We start from the raw sequence: 15,854 nt of genomic DNA, 5'->3' as shown, positions 1-15,854 counted from the left end.
TGTTAATTACTCACCCTCATGTCATTCCAAACCCAAAAGACCTACGTTCATATTCGTTTCTGTGCCTAGACCGTGGTAGTTCCCTTGCTCAGATTTCATCAAAAATATCTTAATTTGTGTTCCTAAGTTGAACAAAGGTCTTACGGGTTTGGAACGACACGAGGGTGAGTGATTACTGACAGAATTTTCATTTTTGAGTGAACTATCCCTTTAATGGTGATGTATGGCTGTGAAACGCTATGTCACCATAATGTCCAGTAATATTCAGTAGCTGTTGATTCTGGAAGTTTGAACAAAAATATTTCAAACCTGGAAGACTTTGGGTGTGTAATGTCATGTCTACTAATGTTTGTTCATGTAATCAAGGGATTCCCAAACATTTTTTATCAGCCAAACCTAAAATAATTTAGTTGAAATATCTCTGAGGAACACATTTGCATGTTTACAGTTCTCTGTTAATTAATGGTCACACTGACTTGGAGGTAAACAAATAAAATTTTTTTTTTTTTTAGTGTTAAAATATTTATTTATTTTTACATTTTCATGATTTAATAATTAGCTTTTGACAACTCACAAACTATTACAGTTCTTATATTAAGACCAGTATGGGAAACCCTGGTGTAATGCAGTGTTTAATTTTATGATGTTGATATACAAAAAATTTAATATTTTATTTTTATTTTACATTAGTGTTGTACAGTATGCTTATTTTGTAAGTTTAAAACAAGTTAGATAAAAAAAGTAATCTAAAAATGTACCTAAAATGAGGTACCTAGATTACATTACCAACTACCATTTTCATCATCCAAACAGTCACACAGACAGTATGCAGACCTTTGCAGAACATGAGCTGGACACCTGACAGATGCTGATTTACTTGCCTCATCAGGATTTCCCAATGAATAAAATAATAAAAAAAATTTAAATTATTAGAGAAATAACTCCCGAAGTGGTTATGTGGCCACGTCGCCGCGCCTATTAATGGAATGATCTTTCTCAGTCCTCAAACAAATTAAGAACTACATTCAATTGTTATTGACTGAACGCAAGCGCTTATTGCGATAGAAAACACTATAAAGTTTCCACTGATTAAGAAATATTTTTGTTTGCTTGGGTGGTAATATTAGGCCTATTATATTAATAGTGAAGGGGGGCCCAAAAATGTGTTTTGCCTATGTCACAAAAAGAGGTCAATCCGGCCCTGGGGTTTACCAAAAAAAAAAAAAAACTATAATTTCAAATAGTAATATATGACTAAACAATCACAATATAATTGACAAAATCAAACAGCCCTGCACTGTAAATAAAACATTTACTAAAAAACATATTTAAATTGTTTACGTGCAAGTTATTTGACCATTAACCAACATAAGACAAAACCGTGAATGTGTTCATTGCCCCCCACCCCTAGCTGAAAGGTGATGTATGTTGTGCCCTCTATTGTACTGACATGAATGTTACATTTCTTTCAGCCTGACAGCGATTCCATTTGCTCGGTGTGAAAGAACCATTTGTTTGGAATTTGTTTCATTTTTCACATCACATTTGGTATAAAACAGCATCAAGTCTTAAGCATAGTAAAAAAAATTATAATAATAATGCAGTTTCACTCACATCATAAAATGGACACTCGAGCTTTACAGTCATGTAAAGTTGGGTCAGCTGTGCAAGCACTCTGTGATCTATCCCACTGCCCTCCTCCCCTTCAAAAGAGAGATGGAAAATATATTTATAAAGTTCAGTATATTGCATAGAGATGTTAATGTTTAAGTGCTAAATCATTTTTAAAGAATTAAGCTTCTATTGTCTATTAACCAATTTCAGCATAAATATGTTCAGTAATTATGCAAGTAGATGGTGAAATCACCGTTTCACAACAACCAATCTGTATTTTCTATACCATACACTAATTATAGTAATAAATTAAAGAATTACATTTAAATTATTAGCTAAATACCAATACTCATATTTGAGCATATTTAAACAATTTATAAGTAAGCCACGTGTATATGAACATGGAGAACTCCAAATATCATTATTCCGTATTAATCGTAATGATTAATTAATCAATTGACATTAAAATAAGTGATCAATTAATCTTGAATGTTCTTGAAAATTGAACCCAGGTACTGTATAGAAAATGTTTAATTGTTTCTCACCCTGTAGTTGTTGCATGAAGTAAGGGCTGAAGACTTTTGAGACAAAGTTAAGTGGGTATCTCTGTAGAAGGGTACAGGCATACAGTAGGTCTAGCAGGGCTCTGGGCTGAAATTGGGAAAACCGGGCATGCAAAACAGACTCCACCTTTCGGAACAATCTCCCAGCATCAGGTGGCAGGTATCCCAAAACTCCCAGTGCAGCTATCTGTTGTGACACCTGCCACGTCGAGTACTCCTCTGCACGATACACAAAACTCTCAGCCACCGTGTTAAAAACAGGCGGAGAAAGAATGCGCCATCGCCGGAAAAACTGCATCACCTTGGTTACGGTTTCTGCATGAGCAGTAAAGGCAACCTTGGGCACATGGCGCTCAAGAGCTTCCACAAGAAAGTGGTCACTGTGTCCATAGTGCATAAGTGCTGACAACACCACAATCAGTTCTGGATCTGCAAAGTTTTGCACATGATGGACAGCTTGCTTGCAAAGTGCAATTACAAGTGGTAATGCTTCCTTATGTCTCAATTTGAATAAAGCACCTAGAATTTCGCTAATCGCCCCTGGGCCCATTTGTTGCACTAATTGAAGTGCCTGAGCATTCATTTCATTTAGAAGCTCCAGATAGCATCCATCTTCACCCAAACCAGTTGCTAGCATAGAGTAAACAGCAACTAGCTCTGCCGTATTCCATTGAGCTGTATCTTTATTTTGGAGCTGACTCATAGCCTGTTTTATCATGCCACTGTTAGGGCCTTCCAATGCAAATAAAGCCCTTGATAACCCACATAGCACTTCAACACTGAGCCGTTCCAAATTCAGTCTCTTTTGACTTTCGAACACCAGCCTTAGCACTAGGCGGCTCTGAGGGTCAAGGTAGAGACGTGTACAGCCCAGGAGAGCTCTAACCACTACCTCATCCTGTAATCTGGCTGAATCATGCTCCAGTGTTTGGCAAAGTTTATTAAGGCCCGCATCTGATAGCAGTGTCTCTGGTTTCCAAAGACCACATGCGGAATCATGCTCCAAGTCTGCCAGTCGGTGAAGTATAGATGCTGCTGCTGCACCTGAGAGGAGAGGGTAAGATCGCAAGAGACGAAGAACTTGCTGAGATGAAGTACAGGAGGTGAGTCGTTTCATAAATGTGTGGTCCTCATCAGAAGTCAGGTGGTGCAACAAAGACAGACCACTTCCACTGGGGAGGAGCTCCTGGTAAGGGCGAACAGATCCAGCAACAAGGAACATTGCGTCTCGTTCTGTGGTGCATACACCCCTTGGACTGAGGCTGGAACATGTGGGAAAGCAGACAGTAGAGGTTCGGAGACCAGGAGAAGACAGACGCTTACCAACACATGCTTTCAGTGATGGAAGGATCTGGTCATTCAAATGGCTCAGGAAATGCAGCCTCAGTGCCAGTGGTCTGGCCATCATAAAAAGTGCCATCATATCCTTAATCTACAGTCACAACAAAAGAAAGAACATGTAAGTTAAAGTTAAACATCATGATCTACTGAAATTGTAATCAGAAATGTTTCTGTTTTAAGGTCAAGTAAGGTTTCTATTGATGAGTCTCAAAACTTAAACTGATGCTTCCTTGTTTTCTCACTCTGTCCTTCAAGCCTTCAGCATATGTCAAACAAAAGGGTTAAATTAATTGCCGACCACAGAATTGGCATTTTATGGACAAAAATGTTCTGCTGAATCACAAACTGCAATGCTACCTTGTCTGTCTATGCTTGCCCTTTATAGGCAGCTGGCTGTACTGCATGGTTTGTTCCATTATGTGGTTGAATAATTCTTTGAGGACCATTATTAAACAAGTTTGTTGTTGTTGTTTTTTTAAATTAATTCATTAGAAATATAAAATAAATATTTTGTCCATTTTTCCTGAAATATATAGCATACATAATTGTTTTATTTATTTTTTATTTTTTGGTGGCGGGGGGACTCTTTCCCAAGTTGCACAATGAATAGAAAACACTATAAAGTTTCCACTGATTAAGAAATATTTTTGTTTGCTTGGGTGGTAATATTAGGCCTATTATATTAATAGTGAAGGGGGGCCCAAAAATGTGTTTTGCCTATGTCACAAAAAGAGGTCAATCCGGCCCTGGGGTTTACCAAAAAAAAAAAAAAACTATAATTTCAAATAGTAATATATGACTAAACAATCACAATATAATTGACAAAATCAAACAGCCCTGCACTGTAAATAAAACATTTACTAAAAAACATATTTAAATTGTTTACGTGCAAGTTATTTGACCATTAACCAACATAAGACAAAACCGTGAATGTGTTCATTGCCCCCCACCCCTAGCTGAAAGGTGATGTATGTTGTGCCCTCTATTGTACTGACATGAATGTTACATTTCTTTCAGCCTGACAGCGATTCCATTTGCTCGGTGTGAAAGAACCATTTGTTTGGAATTTGTTTCATTTTTCACATCACATTTGGTATAAAACAGCATCAAGTCTTAAGCATAGTAAAAAAAATTATAATAATAATGCAGTTTCACTCACATCATAAAATGGACACTCGAGCTTTACAGTCATGTAAAGTTGGGTCAGCTGTGCAAGCACTCTGTGATCTATCCCACTGCCCTCCTCCCCTTCAAAAGAGAGATGGAAAATATATTTATAAAGTTCAGTATATTGCATAGAGATGTTAATGTTTAAGTGCTAAATCATTTTTAAAGAATTAAGCTTCTATTGTCTATTAACCAATTTCAGCATAAATATGTTCAGTAATTATGCAAGTAGATGGTGAAATCACCGTTTCACAACAACCAATCTGTATTTTCTATACCATACACTAATTATAGTAATAAATTAAAGAATTACATTTAAATTATTAGCTAAATACCAATACTCATATTTGAGCATATTTAAACAATTTATAAGTAAGCCACGTGTATATGAACATGGAGAACTCCAAATATCATTATTCCGTATTAATCGTAATGATTAATTAATCAATTGACATTAAAATAAGTGATCAATTAATCTTGAATGTTCTTGAAAATTGAACCCAGGTACTGTATAGAAAATGTTTAATTGTTTCTCACCCTGTAGTTGTTGCATGAAGTAAGGGCTGAAGACTTTTGAGACAAAGTTAAGTGGGTATCTCTGTAGAAGGGTACAGGCATACAGTAGGTCTAGCAGGGCTCTGGGCTGAAATTGGGAAAACCGGGCATGCAAAACAGACTCCACCTTTCGGAACAATCTCCCAGCATCAGGTGGCAGGTATCCCAAAACTCCCAGTGCAGCTATCTGTTGTGACACCTGCCACGTCGAGTACTCCTCTGCACGATACACAAAACTCTCAGCCACCGTGTTAAAAACAGGCGGAGAAAGAATGCGCCATCGCCGGAAAAACTGCATCACCTTGGTTACGGTTTCTGCATGAGCAGTAAAGGCAACCTTGGGCACATGGCGCTCAAGAGCTTCCACAAGAAAGTGGTCACTGTGTCCATAGTGCATAAGTGCTGACAACACCACAATCAGTTCTGGATCTGCAAAGTTTTGCACATGATGGACAGCTTGCTTGCAAAGTGCAATTACAAGTGGTAATGCTTCCTTATGTCTCAATTTGAATAAAGCACCTAGAATTTCGCTAATCGCCCCTGGGCCCATTTGTTGCACTAATTGAAGTGCCTGAGCATTCATTTCATTTAGAAGCTCCAGATAGCATCCATCTTCACCCAAACCAGTTGCTAGCATAGAGTAAACAGCAACTAGCTCTGCCGTATTCCATTGAGCTGTATCTTTATTTTGGAGCTGACTCATAGCCTGTTTTATCATGCCACTGTTAGGGCCTTCCAATGCAAATAAAGCCCTTGATAACCCACATAGCACTTCAACACTGAGCCGTTCCAAATTCAGTCTCTTTTGACTTTCGAACACCAGCCTTAGCACTAGGCGGCTCTGAGGGTCAAGGTAGAGACGTGTACAGCCCAGGAGAGCTCTAACCACTACCTCATCCTGTAATCTGGCTGAATCATGCTCCAGTGTTTGGCAAAGTTTATTAAGGCCCGCATCTGATAGCAGTGTCTCTGGTTTCCAAAGACCACATGCGGAATCATGCTCCAAGTCTGCCAGTCGGTGAAGTATAGATGCTGCTGCTGCACCTGAGAGGAGAGGGTAAGATCGCAAGAGACGAAGAACTTGCTGAGATGAAGTACAGGAGGTGAGTCGTTTCATAAATGTGTGGTCCTCATCAGAAGTCAGGTGGTGCAACAAAGACAGACCACTTCCACTGGGGAGGAGCTCCTGGTAAGGGCGAACAGATCCAGCAACAAGGAACATTGCGTCTCGTTCTGTGGTGCATACACCCCTTGGACTGAGGCTGGAACATGTGGGAAAGCAGACAGTAGAGGTTCGGAGACCAGGAGAAGACAGACGCTTACCAACACATGCTTTCAGTGATGGAAGGATCTGGTCATTCAAATGGCTCAGGAAATGCAGCCTCAGTGCCAGTGGTCTGGCCATCATAAAAAGTGCCATCATATCCTTAATCTACAGTCACAACAAAAGAAAGAACATGTAAGTTAAAGTTAAACATCATGATCTACTGAAATTGTAATCAGAAATGTTTCTGTTTTAAGGTCAAGTAAGGTTTCTATTGATGAGTCTCAAAACTTAAACTGATGCTTCCTTGTTTTCTCACTCTGTCCTTCAAGCCTTCAGCATATGTCAAACAAAAGGGTTAAATTAATTGCCGACCACAGAATTGGCATTTTATGGACAAAAATGTTCTGCTGAATCACAAACTGCAATGCTACCTTGTCTGTCTATGCTTGCCCTTTATAGGCAGCTGGCTGTACTGCATGGTTTGTTCCATTATGTGGTTGAATAATTCTTTGAGGACCATTATTAAACAAGTTTGTTGTTGTTGTTTTTTTAAATTAATTCATTAGAAATATAAAATAAATATTTTGTCCATTTTTCCTGAAATATATAGCATACATAATTGTTTTATTTATTTTTTATTTTTTGGTGGCGGGGGGACTCTTTCCCAAGTTGCACAATGATAAACTGTAACCATTACCTAGGTAATAACACAAGGAACATTTGTCCTAAGAACTATCCTAACTGGATTAATTGTACTACATGAAGCAGGATGCAACTAAAGTGTGACATTTTTCTGACATCCCCTTTACTACAAAGAGAACAGCTCTGTGAATCTCACAAAATCATACATTAATTTTAGGGATAGGCGATATCGTTTGTGATATGTGACCAAGTCTGTAGAAACCTATATAATGTAATTTTTTTTTCTTTATGTTTTCTAAATAAAATCATCCTAAAGGACATTATGTGAAAATATAACCTCGATATCTTTAATATTGACTGAACAAGACCATTTCAAAGACAATCTCGGGCTCAGAAAACCATGTTTTTGAGAAGTTCCAATATAAAGACAAGCTAATATTTAAATCTGCAACACATTTGAACCATAATCATCCTAACTATGTGCCAAATACCACATTAAAGCTGTAATTCTCCCATTTTCGGTGATACATGACACATTTATGAAAAGATTTTGTAAAACAGGTTTATTATGATGCGCATGTCTAAAAAGCACAAAAACATTGAAATGAATGGGTGTACCACAAGAGCTTAATTGTAACAACAATTAACAATTTATCTTGGCAGAATGTTGAGTTACAAAACAATTAAGGTGTTTTTGACATTTCAGTGATGCCACAAAAAAAAAATTATAATAATAATCGGACGCCGGCTGAAGTCACAATTTTCTTGACTTTCCCAGCACTGACCTGATTTGCGCTTGTGTGAATTGATATTAAGGTCTGTTTGCACTTTCTAATGGTAGAAAAGAAGGTTCTGAACTGAATGATATGAGAATCAGCAGGTGTTCCTGCACCGAAAGTAAACCCAGAGACGATTGAACTCAATGTTTATGAAGCCAACCTTCAGTATTTTTTGCACAAAGTAATTAAAACAAATTGTCAATAAAATAGTTTTCAGTAAATTTTAGTATTTATGAAGTTATAAATGAAATACTGAGGACTTTATCTCAAATCTCATGATATAATAATTTACAGCGATAAACACACATAACCTATTTTCATCATATTTATGGCTATGACTACTTTGATATACTTTATCTCATAATTAAATTATGCCACTTTAGTTTTTACCGACTGGGCCACATATACAGGTAGAAATTCTCCCCACAATAAGAATAACAACAAAGTCTAGTTGATGAAGTATTTCTGTGTGAGAACCATTTGCAGCTCATGTGCAACGCGAAAACAAGTATGGCGGAAGGCGGACGTGAAGCTGAGGAGGAGCTACCTCTACAATCTGGAACTAGTTTGGTAACTGAAAATCAGATGTGAAGCAAACGACCAAAATATGCAAAGTTTGCCAAAAAAAAACTATGGTTATAAAAGGGTGGAAACACAGTGTTACACCGTCTCAAACACAAACTAGCGTATAAAGAAAGTCTAAAGATGCACTTGGAGACAGAGACACCAATGTGAAGGTCTAAAGTTAAGAAAATTCCTACTCAGACGAAAATTGCCAAGTGCATTTGCTAATTGTTTTCCTTAACCCTAAAAGGGGCAACGTATCCTGGGGAATACAAACATTTGAGAAGCTGGGGGGAGAAGCAGTGAAAGCATAGGTCTCATTTCTTGCTTTCATCTTGAAAGGATGTTTGTTGTGAATATTTAGATGAGGTGACTTCTGTTTCTCCATTCTTTGTATAGCTCACGGGCAGCATTTAAAACTGCATGGGTGTAGCATGGGTGTAAAACTGCAAAATTGTAGTGGGAAATCTACTCACCCTCCGATAAAACTTGATCTAGTTCACATATTTTCACACGTTGGAGGGGACTTACCTGTTTAAAAACCTGTTGTTCAGCATTAGCTTATTAGTAGGGGTGTGCGATATTGAGAAAAAAAGATCTCAATATTTTTTGGGATAATTTTGATAACGATAATTAGACGATATTTTGCCGAGTGTGTTATTGTGCTGATATCTGACCACCATGGACAGCTGCAGTTTTTGATTTTCTTCATTCTGTGTGGTCAGTTCACATCAGTGAACAGAAATTAATCTTTTCATATATAAGTTTAAATTGATTTTTACCTTTCATGGGCATTTTTACCTTTAATAAAGCCATTTTTTTCTAAAAGTGTGCATCTTTTGAGTCAAATTGTTACGTTTAATCAGTCAATTAGAATAAGACATTTAGGCTGTTACCAAACAAATGAAACCAGTATCAACCAAATTAATCTTTCCAGAAGTTGCATCTGAAGTGGCATTTAGATGTATTTGCACACCATTTAATTCAGCTCAGAGGGACATGGAGTGCTTTAACCTGCAGTTACAAATGCATAATGTTTTGATATTTTAAACATAAAACATTGAATACTGATGTTTGAAATTATTTTAAAAATGAAAAGATAATTCAATACTTTAAATGTGAAATTAAAATCGCCAGTAGGTGGCAGCAAGTCACTGTAAACAAGTGAGTCATTGCGATTGAACCGAATCATTTAAACGGTTGATTCATTCAGGAACGAAACACCGTCAATGCTCAGAGATGCAAAACTGTTCTGTGGTGGCTGTTTGGAATTATTTTTGGTTGGCGAAATAGAGCAAAAACAGGCAATATGATGTCTAAAACGTAAGTCTCTTAATATTAACTTATTGTTTATTGAACTGTTGTATAAAATCAGTATCACATTTGTAATCATACTTATTTTTGAAAAAAAAAAAAAAACGGCACTCTTCGAGTGATTTTAACTATATGAAATGATATAAATATGTACATTTTCTGCCCCCATATCTTGAATTTTGTGATCTTTCTTAATGCATTTTAATAGACTGAATCATGCATTGAAAGAACACTCTCTAAATGCGCACGTGCACTGTTTAACTCACTAGACTTCATCACGTAATGTATGCGTGCACTCTGTAGGTGTTTTGTTTGGTTTTTGCAAAATACTCGATAATGTCAAATTGCACATCGTTAAAACAACAATTACGATATTATCGCAGACGATATATATCGCACACCCCTACTTATTAGGTTTACATTGAAATTTTATAAATTAAATGCTTATATTTTTTGTAATCTGTCTCTAAATGTTTGCATCTCAGGGGATACGTCGCCCTTTTAGAGGTATAAATGAAGATACAAAACATACATATAGACTGTGTGACTTTGTGGCTTGTGTTTTAGAAAATCAAATCTTTTTGTAATCTTGACAAAACACATATCGTTGGAAAGGTCTGACAGTCAAGATTCCATATTTGGTGACTGTTTTGTAATAGATGTGATATTGTGACAGAAAATGATTGATTTGTAACAGAAAACTGCATTAGAAAAATTCAATAGAGTTTGGGTGTATCCCAGTGGTTATTTTTGGTATAGTGCCCGAAGAAAATCTCACAGGAACCACAGTTTTTGTGATATCAACTTCAAATTTGGAACATAAATCTGTTTGACACATGGCTTTGATTTTATAGCAATTTTAGAGTGCAACATATTTTATAAAAGATGTATTTTATATAAAATAAAAACAATTAGTATACTACATTATCTTTACTGTAAACCTAAACTTTTATAACTTTTTTCTACTTTCTTTTTTTGAAATGCTTTCCCTTCAGCAATAATCTGCTATGTGTCTTCTTTAAAAAGAGACCAACGTTTGGTCTGTACTCCAAAACATTCAGGAATTACAACCATGCTGTAACAAGCATTGATAAACAAGTGTTGTTTCCAGTGAATTTATACCCCCAAAGGAGCAACATACCCTGGGGGATACAACATTAAAATAAAATATAAGAGTCAAGTTTTGAAAAATATCATGAAATTGTATTGAGTCCCAATAAGATGAAAAATAGCATTAAATTAATTTTCTGATGTCTCTTTATGGGTTTACCCTTTTTAGGGTAAAGTAAACTAATGGGTGTACCACATAGTTTACTTGGGTGTACCAAGTAAACTATGGACAGAATTGCCAGAGACAAAGGCGTTTTATTTGGCAAAAGACATGCTGCTATTCCAAACTGTCGAGAAGGAAGGATTCAAGCAAATTATCCATAAACTGGAAGCAAGACATAACATGCTTTCAAGGAAGTATTTCTCCGATACAGCTCAGTCAGCGATGTATGAAGAGTCCCAGGTGAAAAACAAGTGCACTACCATAATGTACTTAAAGTGCTCTATTTTCACACACTTGTCACACACAATTTTGTACTTAATATACTAAAAATGATTATTTAGTACTTCTTAAGATAAACTTAAGATCATCTATGTGTACTCAATTGTGCTATTTTGGGACACCATGAATATGAACTAAAATGTGCTTTTAACATATTATCTCTGTATTTAGTTACCACTTGTAGTACACTTGAACCATCTTCCATACACTAGTACACTCAAGTGGTGACTAAATAAATTTTTTAAATACAGAGATAGTATGTTAAAAGTGGATTTTAGTTCATATTCACGGTGTTCCAAAATTGCAGTTAACACTTAGATGATCTTAAGTTTATCTTAAGAAGTACTAAAGAATCATTTTTACTATATTAAGTACAAAATTAGTGTGCACAAATAGAGCACTTTAAGTACATTATAGAAGTGTACTTTTTTTTCACCTGGGGTGCTGTGGTAGGTTACAAACAATGCTGTCCACACGGGTGAAAACATTTCAAGTGGCCTGAAGCAGTTTCCTCAAGAATGGGATTTAGACTAGATTTAGATTTTAGACAAGGAGAAACAGTTGTGCCTGACAACAGACAATGGAGCTAATATACTAAAAGCAGTCACTCTGAACATGTGGACAAGACTGTCTTGCTATGGCCACTGCACAGCTGAAAAAAGCAGCGAGCACTCAAAGATGCTCAAACAGAACTTGGCCTTTCTCTGCACAAACTCGTGACTGAATCATCATGCCTTGGAAGCTTTTTCAAGAAACCAGCTGCTGAGCTGATCAGTCTTTCTGACACACAGAAAAATGAGACAAACTACTTCTGTAGTCTACTGGCAGATGGTGAGAGCAAGGTGAATTTCCCTAATATTAGTTGTTTTGCAAAAAAGTACTTGTGTATCCCTGCCGGAAGTACACCCTCAGAGAAGTGTATTCTACTGGTGGAATGTAGTAACTAGGGATGCACCGAATATTCGGCTGAAAACAGCAAAAAAATCTCTTTCGGTGTTCGGCCGAATAAGCGAAAAGGCCGAATCATATGTACCGAACAATGACTAAAGCGATCAAACAGAGGCACGCACTAATGCAGCAAACATGTCGGCAGTGTGAAAGTATTAAAAACTATCAAGAGAAAGACGCAGAAATCATTATAAGCACGAAGCACCGACAGCGAGAGACTGTTCTGAATCGCATGTCTCCGATGAGAAGAAGAGGTGGCTGATGCTGGTGGTTAGGCTACTGTATGATGATTGAAATCGCGAAATGGCCTCAAACGATTAGTAAATAAACTGCAGAATGTTATATTTTCTAATGCACGCACGAATTGCATGTATTCTGACAGCGCTGCACAAGCTCGCGGCGCCAGGGTTCAAAGTCCAAAGCGCGAGGAAAATCTGCACTGAAACTGTTACTTACTCGTCAGTTGCTCAGTAACATTTTTGTGAATTTTTTTAAGTTATGTGACAATGTGATACGTGCAACAAACATCTTCCCAAATTCGTAATGAGAATCATTTATAAATCTGCATGCTGTTGTCAACAAAAAGAAGCACTGAGATCTTCCTGCGGGTTTCTGCCAAAATAAAAGCCGAGAAAAAGTAACTCCATCAACATTCATAAATTATAGTATTGTAATTTTACTGTTGTTCTATAAAATAAAATTAAAAAGACAATAATAATGATAATAATAATTACCCTACAACAGCTCTATTAATACATTTATTATAACATTCACACATAGTGTTCAAATTGGCATCTGTAATATATTCTAATGTTTTAAAAGAAGTCTTTTGTAATTGTATTTTTTATTTGAAAAGCAGGACAAAACAGTAAAAAGCACATTTTGGCTATTGAATTTATGCAATGGTGAAAAAAAAAAGGCAAAATAGGCCTACATGGGGGAAGAAAATTTGAAAAACCGTGTTCGGTATTCGGCCTTCGGCCCAGTGTTTCATTTTGTTCGGCTTCGGCCAAGAATTTTCATTTCGGTGCATCCCTAGTAACATATCAAAAGATTCTGAAACAAACTACAGTGGATATGTTTGTATTCTTGACCAAAAATCTTAAGATGTGAGCCCTGTTCTCTTTTTGAAAGGCTCTTTTTCCTGAATCACATTTTTACTAGTATATGTATTATACCTTGCACTACTGAACATTTATACCTTGCACTGAACATTTTCATGTCAGCCTCATCTCCACATTTTGTTTACAATAAGAGTATATCAGCGTTTATATTTTAATTGGACTTTTATTGAAATTTCATTTGTTAATTTATTTTTAATTTATCATGTTGTGATTTGCACTATTTTGTAACCTAACTAGAGACAGAGTTGGGACTGTTACCTTTTGAATCTTTTTTTTTTTTTTTTTTACAAATTTATAAATGCATCATTGACTGTTTCACAATGAATTTGGTTACTTTATCAGGTTACATTAACATGTTTATTACTTTATTAGTTTTTATTTGCACTATTTTATAATTTTGTAACCTAACTGAAGACATGCTTGGAATTGTTACTTTTGCTGTTTGCACCATGAGAGCATGAAAAAATACAGAATTGTTTGGGTTGATGATGGGTAGGTTATACTTTTAGATCAATGCTTGTGTTTCTGAGGCTCTCAAGACTGCATGCAGCTATCACTTGTTGCCAAAAACAACGGGGAATTGTCTTAAATCGTCATTGATATCACAATAAACACCAGAAAATATTATTATATAGTTTTAAGTCCATATCGGCCATCCCCAATTAATATACGCATATGCACAAACACTTACAAGAGACAGAAGCAGCAGCTCAGTCTCTAGGTGGTCTAATTTGAATCAGAAAAGTATGACTGATTCCACTATTCCATGGCTAACTGCGATTTGGACAAACTAGTCCTTTAACATGTCACTAGCCATTATGTTTCTTATGCGACTGGGCCCAGGTTAGTTAGTTACTATAAATAAATAAAAATTAAGAGAGAGAGAGAGAGAAGTGAAGTGTGGGGTCCTCTCTTAAATCACGAATTTGAAAGATGGGACAAAAATCTGATTGAAGCCCTGCATGCAGAGTTCTGTAAGAGTATCCTCAGAGTACAGAGAGGAACACACCGAACAACACATGCAGGGAAGAATTAGGCCAATACCCTCTACTAATATGCATTGAGAAATGAGCCATCAAATTTTGGAAACACCTAAAAATAAGTGACCCCAACTCTTACCATTTTAAAGCCCTTAAAAACCATGAAGTGAACCCTGAAAAAAGTCCCCAGATTCAGATGGTCCTGAAGCTGCAAAAACAAACTAACATGACTAACAACAGTCAGCATCAGGACACTGAAATATTCATCCACAAAATTCAGCCGAATCAAATTATAAAAGCACAAAAAGAAAATTATCTAACCTATTGGACTGAAACAACAGAAAAACAAAGTAAACTTGAATGTTATTTGGCCCTAAATAGAGATTACACAACTGCAGAATATCTGAGTACAGTGAAAGACTGTAAATTTGACAAATGACGAGGTACAGACTGAGCAGTCATATTCTGACTATAGAGACGGGCAGATATCGACAGCACTGGCTGCCCAGAGAGAGCCGCATCTGCCCTTACTGTAATCATGGGGAAGTGGAGACAGAGCAACACTTCCTCACCAGCTGCCCTCACTTTGAAGAAATTAGAAGCACATTTTATCCCAAATTTGAAATACTTTACCCTGACTTCAAAATGTTAAACAAGAAAACACAACTTCAATATTTATTAGGTGAAAAACAAGATTGTATCTTACTAGCAGCAAGATACATTGATGCCTGTCAGAGCCATCAAATTTTGGAAACACCTAAAAATGAGTGACCCCAACTCTTACCATTTTAAAGCCCTTAAAAACCATGAAGTGAACCCTGAAAAAAGTCCCCTGATTCAGATGGTCCTGAAGCTGCAAAAACAAACTAACATGACTAACAACATCCAGCATCAGGACTCTGAAATATTCATCCACAAAATACCGCCCAATCAAATTATAAAAGCACAAAAAGAAAATTATCTAACCTATTGGAATGAAACAACAGAAAAACAAAGTAAATTTGAATGTTATTTGGCCCTAAATAGAGATTACACAACTGCAGAATATCTGAGTACAGTGAAAGACTGTAAATTTGACAAATGACGAGGTACAGACTGAGCAGTCATATTCTGACTATAGAGACGGGCAGATATCGACAGCACTGGCTGCCCAAAGAGAGCCGCGTCTGCCCATACTGTAATCATGGGGAAGTGGAGACAGAGCAACACTTCCTCACCAGCTGCACTAACTATCAAGTTAATTTCCTTATCAAAATTTGAAACACTTTGCCCTGACTTCAAAATGTTAAACAAGAAAACACAACTTCAATATTTATTAGGTGTAAAACAAGATTGTATCTTACTAGCAGCAAGATACATTGATGCCGGTCACAAAAAGAGGGAGGAGTCAACAAATCAGTGATGCGCCCACACACACACACACACCAACATCACACACACACAC

At 36.6% G+C, this 15,854-nt stretch overlaps 1 protein-coding gene across 6 annotated transcripts in view; it reads right to left on the bottom strand.

The window, feature by feature from the left end:
* Positions 1-15,854, bottom strand: part of fastkd3 (FAST kinase domains 3) — a 22,905-nt gene that overhangs the window by 6,302 nt on the left and 749 nt on the right. For 3 of the 6 annotated variants that reach the window (XM_016508524.1, XM_016508523.1, XM_016508522.1), the window contains exons 2-3: positions 5,223-6,672; positions 4,678-4,766 (exon numbers count right to left, since the gene is read on the bottom strand). In XM_016508524.1, coding sequence (XP_016364010.1) covers positions 4,678-4,766; positions 5,223-6,663 — 1,530 coding nt within the window. In that variant the 5' untranslated portion in view covers positions 6,664-6,672. Of the gene's footprint in view, positions 1-1,614; positions 1,704-2,159; positions 3,648-4,677; positions 4,767-5,222; positions 6,673-15,854 lie in introns of those variants that run through there. The other 3 variants (XM_016508526.1, XM_016508525.1, XM_016508521.1) reach the window with 3 other exon arrangements.

This window comes from Sinocyclocheilus rhinocerous, unplaced genomic scaffold, assembly GCF_001515625.1.
Source record: "Sinocyclocheilus rhinocerous isolate Xijiao unplaced genomic scaffold, SAMN03320098_v1.1 scaffold1075, whole genome shotgun sequence".
Taxonomy (NCBI): domain Eukaryota; kingdom Metazoa; phylum Chordata; class Actinopteri; order Cypriniformes; family Cyprinidae; genus Sinocyclocheilus; species Sinocyclocheilus rhinocerous.
The sequence above is the reverse complement of the archived record's forward strand: the minus strand, read 5'-3'. Positions and strand labels throughout refer to the sequence as shown.